At 42.7% G+C, this 16,976-nt stretch overlaps 1 protein-coding gene across 1 annotated transcript; it reads right to left on the minus strand.

The window, feature by feature from the left end:
• Positions 1-2,033: 2,033 nt before the first annotated feature.
• On the minus strand, positions 2,034-3,872 carry LOC139786231 (uncharacterized). The gene is made up of 3 exons (XM_071725388.1): positions 3,794-3,872; positions 2,794-3,504; positions 2,034-2,620 (listed from the first exon to the last, which is right to left on the minus strand). Exons 1-3 carry the CDS (start codon positions 3,870-3,872, stop codon positions 2,034-2,036), a joined length of 1,377 nt encoding a protein of 458 aa, XP_071581489.1.
• Positions 3,873-16,976: the final 13,104 nt, after the last annotated feature.

Below are 16,976 nucleotides of genomic sequence, written 5' to 3' on the forward strand. Positions count from 1 at the left end.
TAGTATAATGAATTGTGGATGCTACTTACGTGCTATATTCTTCGTCAATGTATAAAATATTAATAAATATATGTCGGGGTATGAGAGCGTCAACGACTCGGGAATTGCTTATTGTTTGAGATCACGAGTGCATCGTAGCGTGCATCGGTCTCGTCAAATGAAAGGGCACAATGCGCGTGCCTTCTCTGTATTGTAAGTTCATCGTTTCAATAAAAATCCTAATCCGAATATGTAAGTTCTGAATACTTTGCATTATAACGTGGGCTTCTCTAAAGGCATTTCGCAATCGATATCTTTCAAGACGTTTCCAAAACGCTGTTTTCATGTCCTTGCGCGATGGAGAAACCCACGCTATAAACAGTCACCGGTGTGACAAACAACAACATTGCTAACGGCCGGTTAGCAATGTTTCGGCTCGCGTCGACGCGATGCGGTGACGTAGGCAGCCGATTGCCAATCAGGTGCGACTCAATGCGTGCCATAGCCCTTTGCCGCCAATCACAAGGGAAAATCGGAGGTTACCGACAACGCTTCGAAACAATTGGTTATTGCGAGAAGAAGCTCCCGTATAAAAGAGCTTGCTTCGTCGCGCACCGGGCTCTTTGTCGAAAGTCCATCGCACCGAATCTCCGCTCGCTAAACCGCTTAACTACGCTAGCTAACACCGCTGTATACACCGCTTTGAGTTCGCTCTTCGCTATCGCGCTTCGCGAACACGCTTTCACCACCGCTGCATGCCGTACTAACATCTGTGCGCGCGTTTACGGCTTCTTGCTTTGCTAAAAGTAAAGGAACACTGTATCCATTGTACATATTGAGACTTTATTGTAATATACTTATTTTATTGGACTTATACGCATTTGATTTGTGTGAACCGCTTTCCTCGTGGTCGTCTTCCTCGCGCCATTAACCGCGCATCCGCGCACTCTCGCACACTTATTATCCAACATTCTACGCTAGGACCTGAACTTTGTGACGATAAAGCCTTCAATCCACACGGTAAATTCCGATTTTTAAAGTCTTTACACAATCCTTGATGTTTCATCTATCAAATGCTAGTTTTTCAAAGTCCGAAGGTGGCTAAGTGTGTACTAAACCAGTGATAATCTACCTCGGAGCGACTTTCTCCATAAGGGTAAGCTAAAAGTGGTCAACTTCTGAATAATATTACAAAAAAACTATATGGTCATATTGCTCAAGTTTTGCGATTATTTGTGTAAAGTGTTTATATGAATCATATAAAAAAATCAAGGCTCTACATTGTCTTTCGAGCAATAAAAGGCTTTATTGTTACAAAGTATTTTTACCTCGCGGATCGAATTGGCAGTGACAGACTTGGCAACGCCGCAGCGTAACAACTAATGCGAACCCAACCTCATTTTGCCTGACATCTATTTCTACGTGAATTCTTGTAGAGTTTTTAGTGCATCAAATTCTGGAAAATTGCAATAGGACAGTAATTCAGAGAAATTACATTTTTATAACTATTATATTTATTTATAATTATTATTTTTATTTAGCAGATAACATCCTGTAATATTTCACAAAACAATTCTGCGTGAATTTTTGTAGATTTTTTAGTACATTTTATTCTGGAAAATGCAATGGGACAGTAATTCAGGGAAATTACATTTTTAGAACTACTATTATTTTTATTTAGCAGATAACATATCCTGTAATATCCTACAAAATATAATTATGTAGTATCAACTAATTCAGATTTTTCTGTGAGTTTGGCTAATTTATACGACAAACCGTCAATTACTTTCTTCGTTTTCGTAACTCGTGGATGACCACCGACATCTTGCCCTAGAAGAATTTCAATTCCTCGACGTCCACTTGTGTTATACGATTGCAAAAGATCTTCCAAAGTTATTCCAGCTTTTGCAATTTTTGTTACCATACTTGTTGAGATCCCCGACGATTAGTATCCGGTTCCTGAGGATTTGATTCGTGTTTGAGGCACTCAAGCGAAGTTTTGCGGATCTTGCACTGTAAGGAGCGTTGTTCTTGAGTAATCAGAGACTCGACTGTCATTGCACATTTTCCAGGATCTGTTCGTTTGTAATATCGATATCTGGATGTGCTAGGAGCTTCTGTAACATTGCGACGTCATACAGTGCATTATGTGCGCCTACCGCAGCTTCTGACCCAAGGTATTCTTCGGCTAGTGTAAACTGCTTGAAACTTGCCTTCGAAGCCCGTCGCTCTGTTAGCTTGTTCTTTAGCATTGGGAGAGTATCTGCAAAGCCATTGACTACAGACGTAAACTCTTCAAGCATTTCTTGCTCTTGAACGAATTTAATTATCAAAGGGGCGTCAAACTTAAAACCGTTGTAGGCTGTCAAAACTGTGCTCTCAGCGATGGAGCGTAAAAACGTTAATAAACCACCGATAGCAACACGCGGCAAAACGGTTGAAACTGGCACCGAATCCAGAACCAAATCGCCGTTCTTTATTTCAAGTCCAGTGACGGCAGATGCGCTGCTTGATATGCTGTGCAGCGGCATGATGTACGCATTGTATTCGGAATCCTCAAATCTTGCGGCAATTTGAAGGATTTCGCAACTTCTGCCCAAACCGCTAGTCTCTAAATCGAATATAACAGCTTTCGCAGCGGCTGGAATGATATTTCTCGTACTATCCAAAGTTGGTTTATCACACGGTCCATTTGTTGACGGTATTTATGCGCCAATTTCGACGATGGGGAAGTCTTCATATGGCTATGTACTTCAGTAACGTGTGTATTTCCAACATTTTTTTTTAGTATTGCAGTGCCTACTCGAATATCACTTGAAGACGATCCACTGTAATGCATAGCCTTAGGATTCGTGCTTGCTATGGACCTGTTTAAAGACTCATTTTCTTGTGATGATCCGCAGGGCGCAAGTTTTTCAGCTTGATTCGCAAATGACACGAAGATTTTTTGGATGGACGCTTTCAATTCTTGTCCCGTCAATCCCTTTCCGCCAGGCAGTAATTTATGCTTATAATTTTCGGGATCTTTCTTGAACTTACACCATTCCCCGCAACTCGAATGTTCATCAAACGCGTGTGGTGTTATCGTGAGAATTCCTTGTCTCGTAGCCTCCGGATTATTTTTGTTCGTTTCTAGTACGCATCCCAGGCAGTATTTGAAGTAGTCGATCAATGGAGTGGATAGAGATTTTAGGGCGTACAAAGACTTCGTTAACTTGCACATAGCGTGGTTCTTATCGGTCCATTTTTTTATATCGTGGTTCGACTCCCTGCGCAGTCGAGCGATCGTGCTGGAATCATCATCTCCTATTAATGTGCCTAATTTGACATTGACAGTATCGAAATTTTTATTCTTTAAAAAGATTTCAAGGGCAATGTCTGCTTCCATCGACTTTGCACTGCCCTCGAAATTTAGGCGGCAATCGTGAGCTTTAGAAGGTTTTCTTTCACAGGAAATGCAACGTTTCACTCGTGTGCCGTAAGCTATCACCTTACCGGAGTAATAGCCGATCGCTGTTCCGTGACCTGTAACAAATAGATCATTGTACATGCATCCATAATTATTATTTATTAATTTAATCTATTGTTATAAAAGCAAGACAAAAAAGAAAAAAAAAAGATAAGCGTAATGCTTGTTAATGGAAAGTTAAGGGTAAGTATACTAGGTCGATTCTAACCCAGGAGCTCCGAGGGGGGTAGAAGGAAAGGGGGTTTTGCGTCGCAGGGTACTCCCCTTCCCCTCTATCCCTCGGAGCTCCTGGGTTAGAACCGTTAGAACCGTTAGAACCGGCCTAGTATACGTACTGTTAAGTACCTGTCAAACTATTATACAATCTACCGGAACCCTTTTTTTGCCATCCAGCGTCATAACTCACAATGATATATACTACCATATCCTCGGACCAACCAGGCAAAAGATTTAAGCTATTAATGAAAGGGAAAAGAAACGAGAAAGAAATCCATAAATCTTTTTTCCATGTGAATCCATTTGTTAGGAATACATATTTTAAGACAAAAGAAAGATAAAGAAAAAAGTAAAAAGAAAGATATGCAATTGTCAACGATAGTAATGGTTTACAAACATGCCAAAAAAAACACGGTCATACACATACTAGTAGAGATTAGATAGGCCAAATAGAAATTATTCTTACCCTTCTTTTTTAATCGTTAGCGCTCTTTCAATCTTCAAATTTTCCTAGCAACTTTGATTAGCGAGACATTTAATTGATTTGCATGCCTTTCTTTCATAGCGTTTATAAAGAGGAGTGTGCATTACAGGAACATTTACCGCCGATAAAATTTTATTTAAATGAGTTTCTCTAATTCCACTTTCAAATGTTCCTATAATAACAAGTAATTACTATAAAATCAAATTTTCTCAATAAATCATGCTTAAAAAATCCACTTGTTACTAACCGATAACAACTTTGGTGTTGACTGTGTATGTTGTTTTCGAAAATCTTGACGATTCTTCTATTTTTGACGTGTTGACTTGATATACCCTCTGACATAGCTGGCAAGTGACGTGAAAGATGCTGGCGAGTCTAATACGATCCTCTTTCGTTACATGCCGCAGCGATGTTGGAACGTTACATGACTTGCACCATAACTTATCGGCGAGCAAGTGCAAATTTATCAATCGACGTCCAGTGAGTGTTACATAATTATTCTCAGCTATATAAAAAGAATAGATAGAATTAATAATATCGCCGTTCTAAGCACAGTTCAAGGGGGTTTTTTTCAAATTTCCTCGGATGAAAGGTGTCTTCTACCCAGGGTAATTGACACAATGAGTGTAAACCTATATTATTACTTTCTGCCCTCCAAATTCAAATAATCTTATCAATCTAAAAATGATATGCAGAATCTTCCAATTTTTTCTCTTGATGAGATTGAGAACATCTATGGCAGCAAAATATCCCACAGCTCTAAGCTCAGCGTCCATGGCTATTCTCAGATCATCGAATCTTCGACACTGTAGCAGAACATGGTTCAAATCCTCTGTCTCGTAACCGCAATCACATCTTTCGCTATTCACGAATTCTTTCCTCTTCAGGGACGATCCCAGGTTGAAGTGGTTAGCTCTCAATCTATTAATGAGCGTGACGAAATATCTGTCCTTGTCAAGACCCCAGAACCAGGGCCTCCCTGCCTGGCAATCATAAAAATTCCTAAAGTAGAATATCCCCTTGTGCGCAGTCTCCGAAAAAATCGATTCCTGAGTGGCATCCCACGTCATCCGTCTAACACCAACCATAACGTCCCCCACCGGAACAGCGATGGAGGGGTTGGCCTCCTCACATGCCGCCTCCCTAGCGAGAGAATCAGCAAGCTCATTGCCGAGTATACCGACGTGCGCGGGAATCCAAACCAAAACAATTCTCTTGTCAAGGAAATGCGTCAAATCGTACAGCAGTCTTCTGGCCTCCGTTACATACGGGTTCTTGTGAACATTAAGATGATTATTACGAATATCCTGCAGCACGGACTTACAGTCCGAGAGAACAACGATATCACGCTTTCTATGTTCCGACTGAGTGGACATAAGCTGTAAGGCAGACTTAACCGCGAACGCCTCCGCAGTATACGAGGAGCACAAATATGGTAGGCTGATCTTATAGGCCTCGTCCTGATCACAGACCACTAAACTGGCGCCGGTAGACCGCTTGTCCTCATCGTATGATCCATCCGTAAATGCAATCTCCGGGGATTCCAGACCATGCTCAGAGACAATGTCCTGGATCAGGATCCGATCCGGATATTTTTTGTGTTTTCTAATCGTTTTGTGACAGGCACAAAAGTATGAGCCCCAAAAGGGCCCTGGAAAATCTCAAACTTACGAGGCGGGCCAAACATAGCTCCATTCACCCGAGATCTTTTCCATATTTCAGATAAAAGAGAGAATCGATATGTCGGTTGCAAAAAACGAGAGTACCCCTCACAATCAAACATACGCTGCAACTTCTGGCAAAGACCATTCTGATTGTATACAATTGTTTTATTGACAAAGTTGCTTCCCAGCATAAAGGCACGATCTCGCAGGGACCTCACCTTGGCCTCCGCCACAATGACATGGTTTGGGGTGCTGTTCCTATATCCCAAGGCGGTACGAATGCCCATGTACTGAGCCCTCTCTAACTTGAGCTGAAAAGCTGCGTCCCTAGGGAAATAAATGAAATTAACATAGTCTGTGACAGATCTTACTAAGCTTTTGTAAAGCATAAGGGCTGTGTTGGTCTCCATGCCAGATGACACCCGGCACAGGTATTTCAGGATAGAATTAGCTCTATTGACTTTTTTTTTACTTCTTGCACTTGACGATGGAAAGTTAACCCACTGTCAAGCCAGATGCCCAAAAATTTAGTCTCGCCGCTGTTATAGACGTCCACACCCTGTATCCGAATACTGAGGTGCCTGTCAGTATATCCGCTCTTGGAGAATTCAACCAAGACCGTCTTTCTGGGTTCGAGGGCCAGACCAATCGCACTGAGTGTCTCCGCAATGATGTTAACAGCACTCTCGAGAAGTTCACGATTCCTTCAGCGGTTTACGCCCGACACGTATAGCCCAATATCATCGGCGAATTCGACCGCCTCCACACCCTCGGACAAGTCCGCACATAATCCTTGAGTGAACAATGAATACAGAGCCGGGCTGAGAACGGCGCCCTGCGGGAACCCCCTATAGACAAGGCGATCCACAAATTCTCGAGAATTTATAATGAATCTAACCCTTCTACGGCATAACCACTTACTGATGAATCTGATTATCCCAATAGGGCAATTGAGCGCCATCAATCTGTCCATCATGATCCAATAGTCCACACAGTCATATGCCGACGACACGTCCAGGAATGCCGCAAGAGTGTACTCATTCGAGCTGATAGAGGCACGCATGTCAGATGTGATGCGGGTCAAATTACACAGGACCACAAAAAATTTTTTTTGAAAAGCAGTTGGGATCAGAGTAGGTGTTTCTTATAGATTTTGGGTCACTGAATCCGAATTCGTAAACCGTTTTGCTCCATCACGTCTAGATTTTTAGATAATCGAGAAAAATAGCGGAAAATCTGTGAAAATTGAAATAAACATTTAAAGAAAGAGCAAAAGTATAACATCAAAGAAAGAGAAAAAGTATAACATCAAAATGCGGTCGCAGAACTGATTTAAATATATTTTGGTAAGTTAAATAAAGTGCAAAAAAGGAGGATGTTAAAAAAGGGACGAATTTCGCCCAAAAAGGTGTAAGTAAAAGAAATAGTGTTTTTTGTAGATCTTGATCTCCTGAATACCATAAAGCTAATAAAAAGTTCGTGGTGCTTGGGGAACACCTTGAAAATTGAGCATAAACGTGGTGTATTTACAAAAATTCGGATGAGATATATGCTATATCATAAAATGTACTGGTGAAAGATTTGTTGGGGAGAGGGAAAAGGGGGAAGAAAGAGTGTTTTGTGTGCGTGTGTGTGTGCATGTGTGCGTGCGCGAGTGCGGGTGCGTGTGCGGGTACGGGTGCGGGTACGGGTGTGTGCGCGCGTGCGCGTGTGTGCGGGTGTGTGCACACTCGCACACACGCGCACGCGCGCACACACCCGTACCCGCACACGCACCCTCACCCGCACCCGCACCCGCACCCGCAACCGCGCACGCACACACGCGCACACACACACGCACGCACGCACACACACGCACACACACACGCACCCGCGCACACATGCACGCGCACACCCGCACCCGCACCCGCACCCGCGCACATACACACACACACGCACACGCACCCGCACCCGCGCACGCACACACGCACACACACGCGCACACATACATCCGCACCCACGCACACACGCGCACACCCGCACCCGCGCGCGCGCGCACGCACGCGCACAACACACACACACACAACACTCTTTCTTCCCCCTTTTCTCTCCCCAACAAATCTTTCACCAGTACATTTTATGATATAGCATATATCATCCGAATTTCTGTAAATACACCACGTTTATGCTCAATTTTCAAGGTGTTCCCCAAGCACCACAAACTTTTTATTAGCTTTATCGTATTCAGGAGATCAAGATCTACAAAAAACACTATTTCTTTTACTTACACCTTTTTGGGCGAAATTCGTCCCTTTTTTAACATCCTTCTTTTTTGCACTTTATTTAACTTACCAAAATATATTTAAATCAGTTCTGCGACCGCATTTTGATGTTATACTTTTTCTCTTTCTTTGATGTTATACTTTTGCTCTTTCTTTAAATGTTTATTTCAATTTTCACAGATTTTCTGCTATTTTTCTCGATTATCTAAAAATCTAGACGTGATGGAGCAAAACGGTTTACGAATTCGGATTCAATGACCCAAAATCTATAAGAAACACCTACTCTGATTCCAGTTGCTTTTCAAAAAAAATTTTTTGTGGTCCTGTGTTATCAGCACATAATCTACCCCGTCTAAAACCGCTCTGCGAACGACTTTTCTCTTCCCTTTCTGCCCACCAGATCAGTCTCTCGTTTATCATCCATTCCATTAACTTGCCAACACACGATGAAAGAGAGATGGGCCGGACCCTTTCCCGGCCAACCTTGTCTATAAATACAACCTGGTACAGCAGCCAGTCTTCGGGCAACACACCCGTGGACCAAATCGTGTTAAAAAGCTCGAGCATACATATCTTACCAGACTCCGGGAGCAAGCGCAACATCTTATACTCCATACCATCGAGACCGGGGGCAGAGTCTCTCCTGGCCATGGCGATGGCTCTATCCAACTCAGCCCGCGAAAAAGGCACTTCAAGTTTCCCATAACTTCTACAACCACCAAAATCCTCCACAGGCCTGCAGCCCACAGTGGGAGGGGCAAGTCCGTCAATAGCCTTTCTAATCTCCGATTCTCTATTTGTAGTCTGCCATTTGTTCCATTCTACATTCTTTCTAGCGTTCTTCATAATACGAATGGTGTTCCATACATAGCCCAAGCCCGTAAATCTGTTGATACCGCGACAAAAGTCTTCGAAATTCTTTTTCTTCTTACTATTGATGGTTTTCTTCGCCAGTGCACATCGTCTTTTATACTCGACCCAGGTGTGCAGGGTCTTAAGCCTTTTAAATTCAGCAAAAGCTAGCTTCCTGCTACTGATGACCTCGTCACACTCCGCACCCCACCATCTGTGTGATTTCTTCCGCGTTTTCGGATCGTCCCGAACTGGTTCAGTCTGAGCATCATTCTTGCCAGACGCACGAGCAACAGATTTTTTAAGGATTTCAACGAAGCGATTGTAATAGTAATCGAAATTCGAGGAGAAAAGGTCCACGTGCGGAAGAAGCGAAGCATCGATATCGTCGGACACCAGCACCTGAAAGCGGGACCAGTCAGTCTTCTTAGAGGAAATTCTGTTGGACAATTTTCTATAAACCTGTGTTTGATAGTCAAGTTCAAATGAAATAGGGAAGTGGTCACTACCCCAGATCTCCTCCAATTGCCGGTATTCAACCCTAACCATAACACCAGCCGAGCCAAACAAGAGATCAAGGTTCGAATCGCGTTGGCCAGTATATCCCACCCGCGATCTGGTATCAGTATTCACGCACAGGAAATCTTTGTCACTCATAATATCAAACAATATTTCCCCGCTGTCCTTGGTGGTGTCACAGTTCCATAAGATGTTATGTGCGTTCAGATCTCCAAGAATAATAGTGTCCTCTTGATGTCCACGAATAGAGTCGAAAATGGCACGAAAGTCATGTCGGGTAATAGCCTTTCTTGGGTGTCTGTAAATAGCGACGATATTAAGGTTATGATTCATATTTTTCGTTTTAAGACAAATGACGTCATACCCAACGGGAGGGGCGATGATCGGCACAACATCAAACTCGATATGAGATCGTACCGAGATAGACACGCCACCGCTTCCCAAGAGATTCTTGCTATGCAAAGTTCTAAAACCAGAAAAGAATACCTGGCTCTGTTCCGCACACCTGGTCTCCGTGAGGACGACAATGTCAAAATCCATGACGCGCTTAGAGAGCTTGTGCTTGTGGCTTCTGTAGCCCTGGCAGTTCCACAGTAGGAGTCTGAATTAATAAGCAGGACGGGGAGTCCTCACGTCCCCCCTCGAAGCAACCATTCTGCTGTCCCCTCTAACAGACACCGATTCATCACGAAAACCTAAGCGTTCTCTACCACGCAAGGGGGATCCTCCCCCGACCGTCTCCCGATCATCCGCATACATCAAGGCATCAATCAATAGGCTCCTGGCTCCTGGGGCCCTCCGCAGCAATAGCAGGATTTGTTCAATAGTATCTATTATAAGTGGGTCGCTCTGTGGGCGATGCGATTCACCCCGCACATCCGTAAATCCACCATTCCCCCGAACAACCTCCGACCACGCATCTCCGTTGCGAGAGGCAGAAAGAAGAATGCCCCTCTTGTCCTTAGTTATATCACTCTCTCGGGGGTCAAATTGTTTGTAGTAATTGCGAGAGACATCATACGATGAACTCCGTTTGTCCCTAATATTATTCACGGCCCGGGATCGTCGTTCCCGGTTGTCAGATGTGTGTTGTGAAATAGCTGGAGGCGACTCACGCACTCCGCGTCCCTCCGTTCTTGTAGTCTCGGAGTACGACCTAATCCTGGAACGCATCGACAAGGCCGGCCATCCCTCTGGATTAAGGAATCTATCGTGGCTAGCTACTGGGGCAGGATCGCCACCCTCAACAATTCTTCTCGCCCTGTGAAACGTAATATTCTTATGAGCCAGAACGACATTAATATTTCTATTTTTTTTTTAAGAGAAAGCAGCCTCTAAAAGTTGACCTGTGTGGATCTCCACAATTACAGCATCGTACCGGTTTGGAACATTGACCGTGTGCCTTGTCTCCACAAATAATGCAGCGAGTTTCACTTTTACAGGCATTTTTGGTGTGGCCGAATCTGAAACAATTGAAGCATTGGCGAACCTGTGGCACATAAGGCCGAACTCTAAGGCCGAACTCTAAAGCCGACTCCGTTAGAAAATATTTTCAAATCACGTATACTATTATCCTTAAATGTGATAATTATCAGTTGATAATTGTCAGTTGCCGATAACGCAGAGATCTTGTTTACCGAATCCCACTTCCGTCGATACATTCGTTCTAACTTGAGGATTCTCGACTTATCCTCGATTACCGACCATAGTTCAGGAGTAGTCGAAGGTAAGTCGGAAATCACACCCTTACAAATAAATGAACGCTACTCTAAATTGGCCTTTAATTTTATTGGGGCCTTAAGCTTATCGATTTTATCCAATGCAATATTTGCATCCACAAAATCCCCGAATTCAGCCTCAGCAGCAAAATGATTAATCATAACTACGATGGAAGGGCAAATCTGTAACTCAGCTAGTACCATCCAGATTTTAATCAAATTCCTACCTTTTTTGGTCAAGGTTTGATCGGGGGGGAGACGGAGAATTATAATCGCTTTACCCTCAAAGTCATCTTCGAATCTGACAATTCTCTGTACTTCACTTGGAGCATCCCTCGAAGAGTCACCCCTGATAAGGGACGAACCGCACACGCTGTATACTTCCCTGTCGATAGACTCGTGCGTGATATTCACGCTGCTATCACGTGTCGTGGCAGGAATGCCCTCAGTCACGACGGTATCACGTGAACAACCATCACCGGCTACATGGTCCTTAGCAGGAGACAAATGAAGGGCACTATCGTGGTTATTACCTATTGCTATTATTTGGGGAGGCTTGGTTGATTAAAAGTTCGCTTCCCCGATTATGTCTAACGTTATCTACTTCCATATTAATCTCAGGCACATTAAACACTACTTCATTGTTCGTATTCCGTCGTTTATTCAGCTCCTCGTCCCTCTGTTTCTTGGCGGTTGTATGTCTACGGGATTGCGTTGTCCATTCCGCGTCCGTGGAAGAATCCTCTGTTCTTAATTCTCTGGTGATCCTATCGAAATCAAGCTCAGATATACCGGTTTTCATCCTCTTATTTGAGACCCGGCTAGAATCGACATCCTGAGACTGAGGATTATCGTAAGGGAGCTGAGATTCTTCGTCCGACAGATCCATACGCTTTCTTTTCACTGAAGTTAATCCGCTCCCCCTCCGAGAGGGGAGCAACAAAATTAATTACGATATATGAACTCAAGCACAGTTCAAGAAATTAAAGAGGTTATGTTGACAGATATCGCATATATTACATGTTTTATATATCTACCTGGTTTTTGATATGCCGTGTGTCTTCGTTTGTTAGCAACAACAACATTCTCTATCAACTTAATTTTTCTTTTTGTACAAAATCGGCCTTTATATCGGCTCTGAGCCTCTTCTTGTCACTCGCCATAGCCGGTCACTGAAGCGCAACGCAACGTTGCCAAGTGTATTCCCGAGAAGTCGTTGACTCTCTTATATAATAGTTAATATTCTATACACTAATAATTGACGAAGAATATAGCACGTAAGTAGAATCCACAATTCATTATACTAATATTGCATATAATTCGGGATCGCTGTAATGACATTTATTTCAATCGCATTTTTTACTCACAAGTAATGATCGAACTTCCTTAATAAATACGTTCAAATTGTGTTACTTTAACATATTTCATAAATTATTTTTAATAATTTTACATTTTAAATTTGTTAAGTTCACCTAAAGTACATTCGTAACTTGCCAACAATATAACAAACAATTAAACTTTCATTTCTTCCGATTATAATTGGCAAACAATCATCGTGACGATTCGGCCATTGGTTTTGGTCCTCGTCGTCAAGACGTTAATAATCTTTAATATATATATAATATATATAATAACTTATATATATAAGCATCTCATTTTTCAATTAATTTAAATTAAATTAAATTATTAAATTTATTGCGAAAAATATTACCTCAGCCAGGGTTCGAACCTGGAACCTCCCTCATTCCGTGTAGGGCGTCGTACCAATTCGACCACCGAGGCATGGGGTAATATTTATCGCAATAACACACTAAACAATAATAAGATGGAGACACCGATATTAAGCCGCGGTGTATCAAAGATTATTAACGTCTTGACGACGAGGACCAAAACCAATGGTCGAATCGTCACGATGATTGTTTGCCAATTATAGCCGGAAAAAATGAAAGTTTAATTGTGTGTTATACTGTTGGCAAGTTACGAATGTACTTTAGGTTTATTATACACCGCGGATTAATATCGGTGCCTCCATCTTATTATTGTTTAGTGTGTTATTGCGATAAATATTACCACATGCCTCGGTGGTCGAATTGGTACGACGCCCTACACGGAATGAGGGAGGTTCCAGGTTCGAACCCTGGCTGAGGTAATATTTTTCGCAATAAATTTAATAATTTAATTTAATTTAAATTAATTTAAAAATGAGATGCTTATATATATATATATATAAGTATCAAAGATTATTAACGTCTTGACGACGAGGACCAAAACCAATGGTCGAAGCCTCACGATGATTGTTTGCCAATTATAGCCGGAAGAAATGAAAGTTTAATTGTTTGTTAAGTTCAATTAACATAGCAGGCATATGTTAAATCTACACATGTATGTGTTGATTATTTTACACAAAAATTTTAACAAGGACTTTTTTAAATAAAACTATGAAAATTTTCCAACAATGTACATATATCAAAATTTGTGTTACACTTTTTTTAATATTTGTACACGCACACGCGCATGCGCACACACGTACACACACACGTACACGAGGGGAGAGAAGAGAGGACAGAGGGGACGGCAGACCCTTCGCAGACCCTGAATGTTGGCTTGAATAGGATGGTATTCAAAAGAATATTTTACCTGGCTTATGCTTGCCGATATTCATTTACTTTCAGATAAAATTATTCTATAATTGAGCTCAGATAATTGTAACCAATTTAAGTGGTTTTACGTCTTTAATTACGTATCTTTGTGAAAAATGATCGCAGAGCAATGTTTAAAAAAGTATTTTAAAGAGGAAATGTTCACCTTTACGATACAGTCAATAAAATTTGCGAGACAAAATTTTGTTCTCCCCGTACAGGCCATCAAAGTTGAAGTTTTTTTTGCAATTTTGCAAGGAAGCAATCGAAAGCTGAGAATCTAAGCTTTAAAATTTGTTTAAACATCGTGTTACGTCCTGCGAACTCCACGATTTCCCTTTTTCGCTTAAATTCCTCTGCGCTCAGGATAGCCGTTAAGATTAGGATAAGGTAAACTAAGCACGGACGGTTGTCGATCGACGAGTGAGCCTTGATCCTTGCACATTCCTTTTCCTTTTTTTTTTATAAGGGTAAAGTATCTGTTTACCTAGGCGCTTAAACGCAACCTTCCAAATGACGAATTAGTGACGGACGGGGCATACGTAACAGGATTTTCATCGGCTTTGTCAGGCCTAAAACTGAAAGAATGTAAACCTGGCGACTCGACGCGCCAAATGGGCCTTAATGGGTTGATGAAGATCTTTATTGCATCAAGCGAGCTATCAAAATGCACGTACGATGTTTCCGGCAAGCGGAAACAAAGCCTGAGACGTGTCCGTAAATACACGTGGCGGAGTTTTTGCTTGCATTTAAGATTGAGAGGTGTGCATCGTCCGTCAACACTAAAAAAGAAACCCTAATAAAGGAGAAACCTAACCGAAAAACAAGTGAGTCGCTGGAGGAAGCGATGGGTTGCACCCCCAATAAGGCAGTGGGGGCCTTACGAGAAGACTCGCCAATGAACAGTCGGAAAAATCGACAACCGTCTCTAAACTTCTAGGATAGGCAGACTTAAGAATCTAGCTCTTGGATGAGAAACATCTCGCCCAATAAGAAATCCTTCAGACAAAAATTAGAAACATCCCTCCAACCAGAAGTTCCCAAAATGAAAACCTGACACATCCCACACGCAATTCACCCTTCCCATCCTTAGAACTTTCCTATATAAATCTCGACATCGCAGCACTTGCTCTCTTAGTTCAGCTTCTCTTCTGACGGTTCACCTCTTCGGCCCAGTTCAATTTACTTCGCCTCTCTTCCGTTTACGAACACTATCACATTCAAATCCGATCTCAAGTTTTAAGTTAAATTCTGTGCGTGGACTTAAACTCACCGAGTGTCGACGAGAGGCTATCCACAGGGCCCAAAGAGATCCAGCTAGTTACCCACGGGGCTCAAAGAGATTCAGCTGTTCTACTTTAGTTTGATCAGCACCAAGAAGTAAGTCCTCTACATACCTATTCACATACTGATATCGGGCCCCTTTTATCATTATCTTACCCCTTTTGTATTCACTCGAACACTCACGCGTTCGGGAAGTCCCTCGGTTAAACATTAAACATTAACCCTTCCAACCCTCCAATTCTTTTCACTATTCCGAATTAGCCGATTTATCGGTGGATTCGGAGGAATCTCTATTGTTCCGAATTAGCCGATTTTTCGGTGGAGTCGGAATAATCTCTGTTCGTTGTTCCGAATTAGCCGATTTATCGGTGGATTCGGAGTAATCTCTATTGTTCCGAGTTAGCCGATTTTTCGGTGGAGTCGGAATAATCTCTGTTCGTTGTTCCGAATTAGCCGATTTATCGGTGGATTCGGAATAGTCTCTATTTTTCTGAATTAGCCGATTTATCGGTGGATTCGGAATAATCTCTATTGTTCTGAATTAGCCGATTTATCGGTGGATTCGGAATAATCTCTATTGTTCTGAATTAGCCGATTTTTCGGTGGACTCGGAATAATCTCCCTTCGTTGTTCCGAGTTAGCCGATTTTTCGGTGGGCTCGGAATAATCTCTCTCTATTATTTCGAGTTAGCTGACGCGTCAGTGGATTCGAGGTATTCTTTTGATTTCTTTAATCTCCGAAACCCGAGGTGACTTCCCCACAGTTAAAGGACTTTAATATTTAACAATCCGCTAACTTGTAGTGGATTCGGGCTGTCCCACCCACAAGAGGTCGAAAAACGCCGCGAGACACAAAAGGAATCGTCGGAACAAGCGGGGGCGAAGGGAGCTTGACATCCCTCAGGAATCGATCAACGCAGGTCCTCCGCGACTCGCCACTCCACCCCCTCCCCCAGCTTTTACAGAAGAACCCTGTTCTTCACAGCAGAATCGCCCCGTTTTCCCCCTTTCTCGCCCTGTCGTCCTGCCTTCTCGCCCTTTCCCCCCATCTTCTCGCCCTGTTTGTCGCGTGGCCCCGTTTCGCGTGGTCCCCGTCAACCCCGATCCCGCCACCCTCCTCGAACCTCCCCACTCCCCCTCCTCTTCCCGAGGACCATCCCCGACTCCGTCGACCGCCTCGACCCTTGACACCCACGAGGAAATGGTTGGTCCCGAAATAGTGACCCTAGATTGACAATCATTTTTTTTTATCCATAAATTCTTGTCCCTCTGCTTTCACTCCCCAAATTTTTCTTTATATTTAGTTCTTAATGTCGACTTAAATTAGTTTCAAGTACTCATAAACACCGCACGCACACCTAACCAAATCATTATGCTATTCAATCCCGATCTCGATGTAATAATAGCGGGCAGGATGTCCACTTTCAAATAGATTTCCCCTCAAAAGGTCCTGCCCGATCGCCCCGCACTTTTGTTATACCCGCGAAGAATGCGCATACCAACTCTCCATTATATACATATACACATTTTACACTAACGCCTAGTTTATAATTATATTTTTTTTTTTTATACTAAATAACATTTTTTTTATGTCAAATAAATATAATTACTTATGTTAAAGACATCTCCATTCTTTCTTTAATTTAAGACCTCAATTACCACCCATCTCCCACTCGAAATCGCACGAGGTCCGATCCTAAGTTAAAGGGATTAAATTCCTTGATTTAAAAAAGGACCGACGATCGCACCGCTCACGGAAGGCGTCCTAGGGTCCCTGCGGACCCTGACCCTTCCTGAGTCATAAAAGTGCGTTCGGCTCGCGCCACGCGCCTCAGAGCGCGTACCTGCGAGCAGTATTCTTAAGCGTCTAGTTGCGTCCTTCCTTACCCCG

The sequence above is a fragment of the Temnothorax nylanderi genome, unplaced genomic scaffold (genome assembly GCF_030848795.1).
Source record: "Temnothorax nylanderi isolate EJ_2023f unplaced genomic scaffold, tnyl_v1.0 TNYL_tig0988_pilon, whole genome shotgun sequence".
Lineage (NCBI taxonomy): Eukaryota > Metazoa > Arthropoda > Insecta > Hymenoptera > Formicidae > Temnothorax > Temnothorax nylanderi.

Excerpts from the sequence above, each read along its gene's own strand:
- LOC139786231 (XM_071725388.1), bottom strand. The coding sequence starts at position 3,872 with ATGGTAGTATATATCATTGTGAGTTATGACGCTGGATGGCAAAAAAAG. Across the intron at positions 3,505-3,793 it reads ATTGTATAATAGTTTGACAG|GTCACGGAACAGCGATCGGC; the intron begins GTACTTAACAGT and ends TATTTGTTACAG. Across the intron at positions 2,621-2,793 it reads TTACAGTGGATCGTCTTCAA|CCGCTGCGAAAGCTGTTATA; the intron begins GTGATATTCGAG and ends ATATCATTCCAG.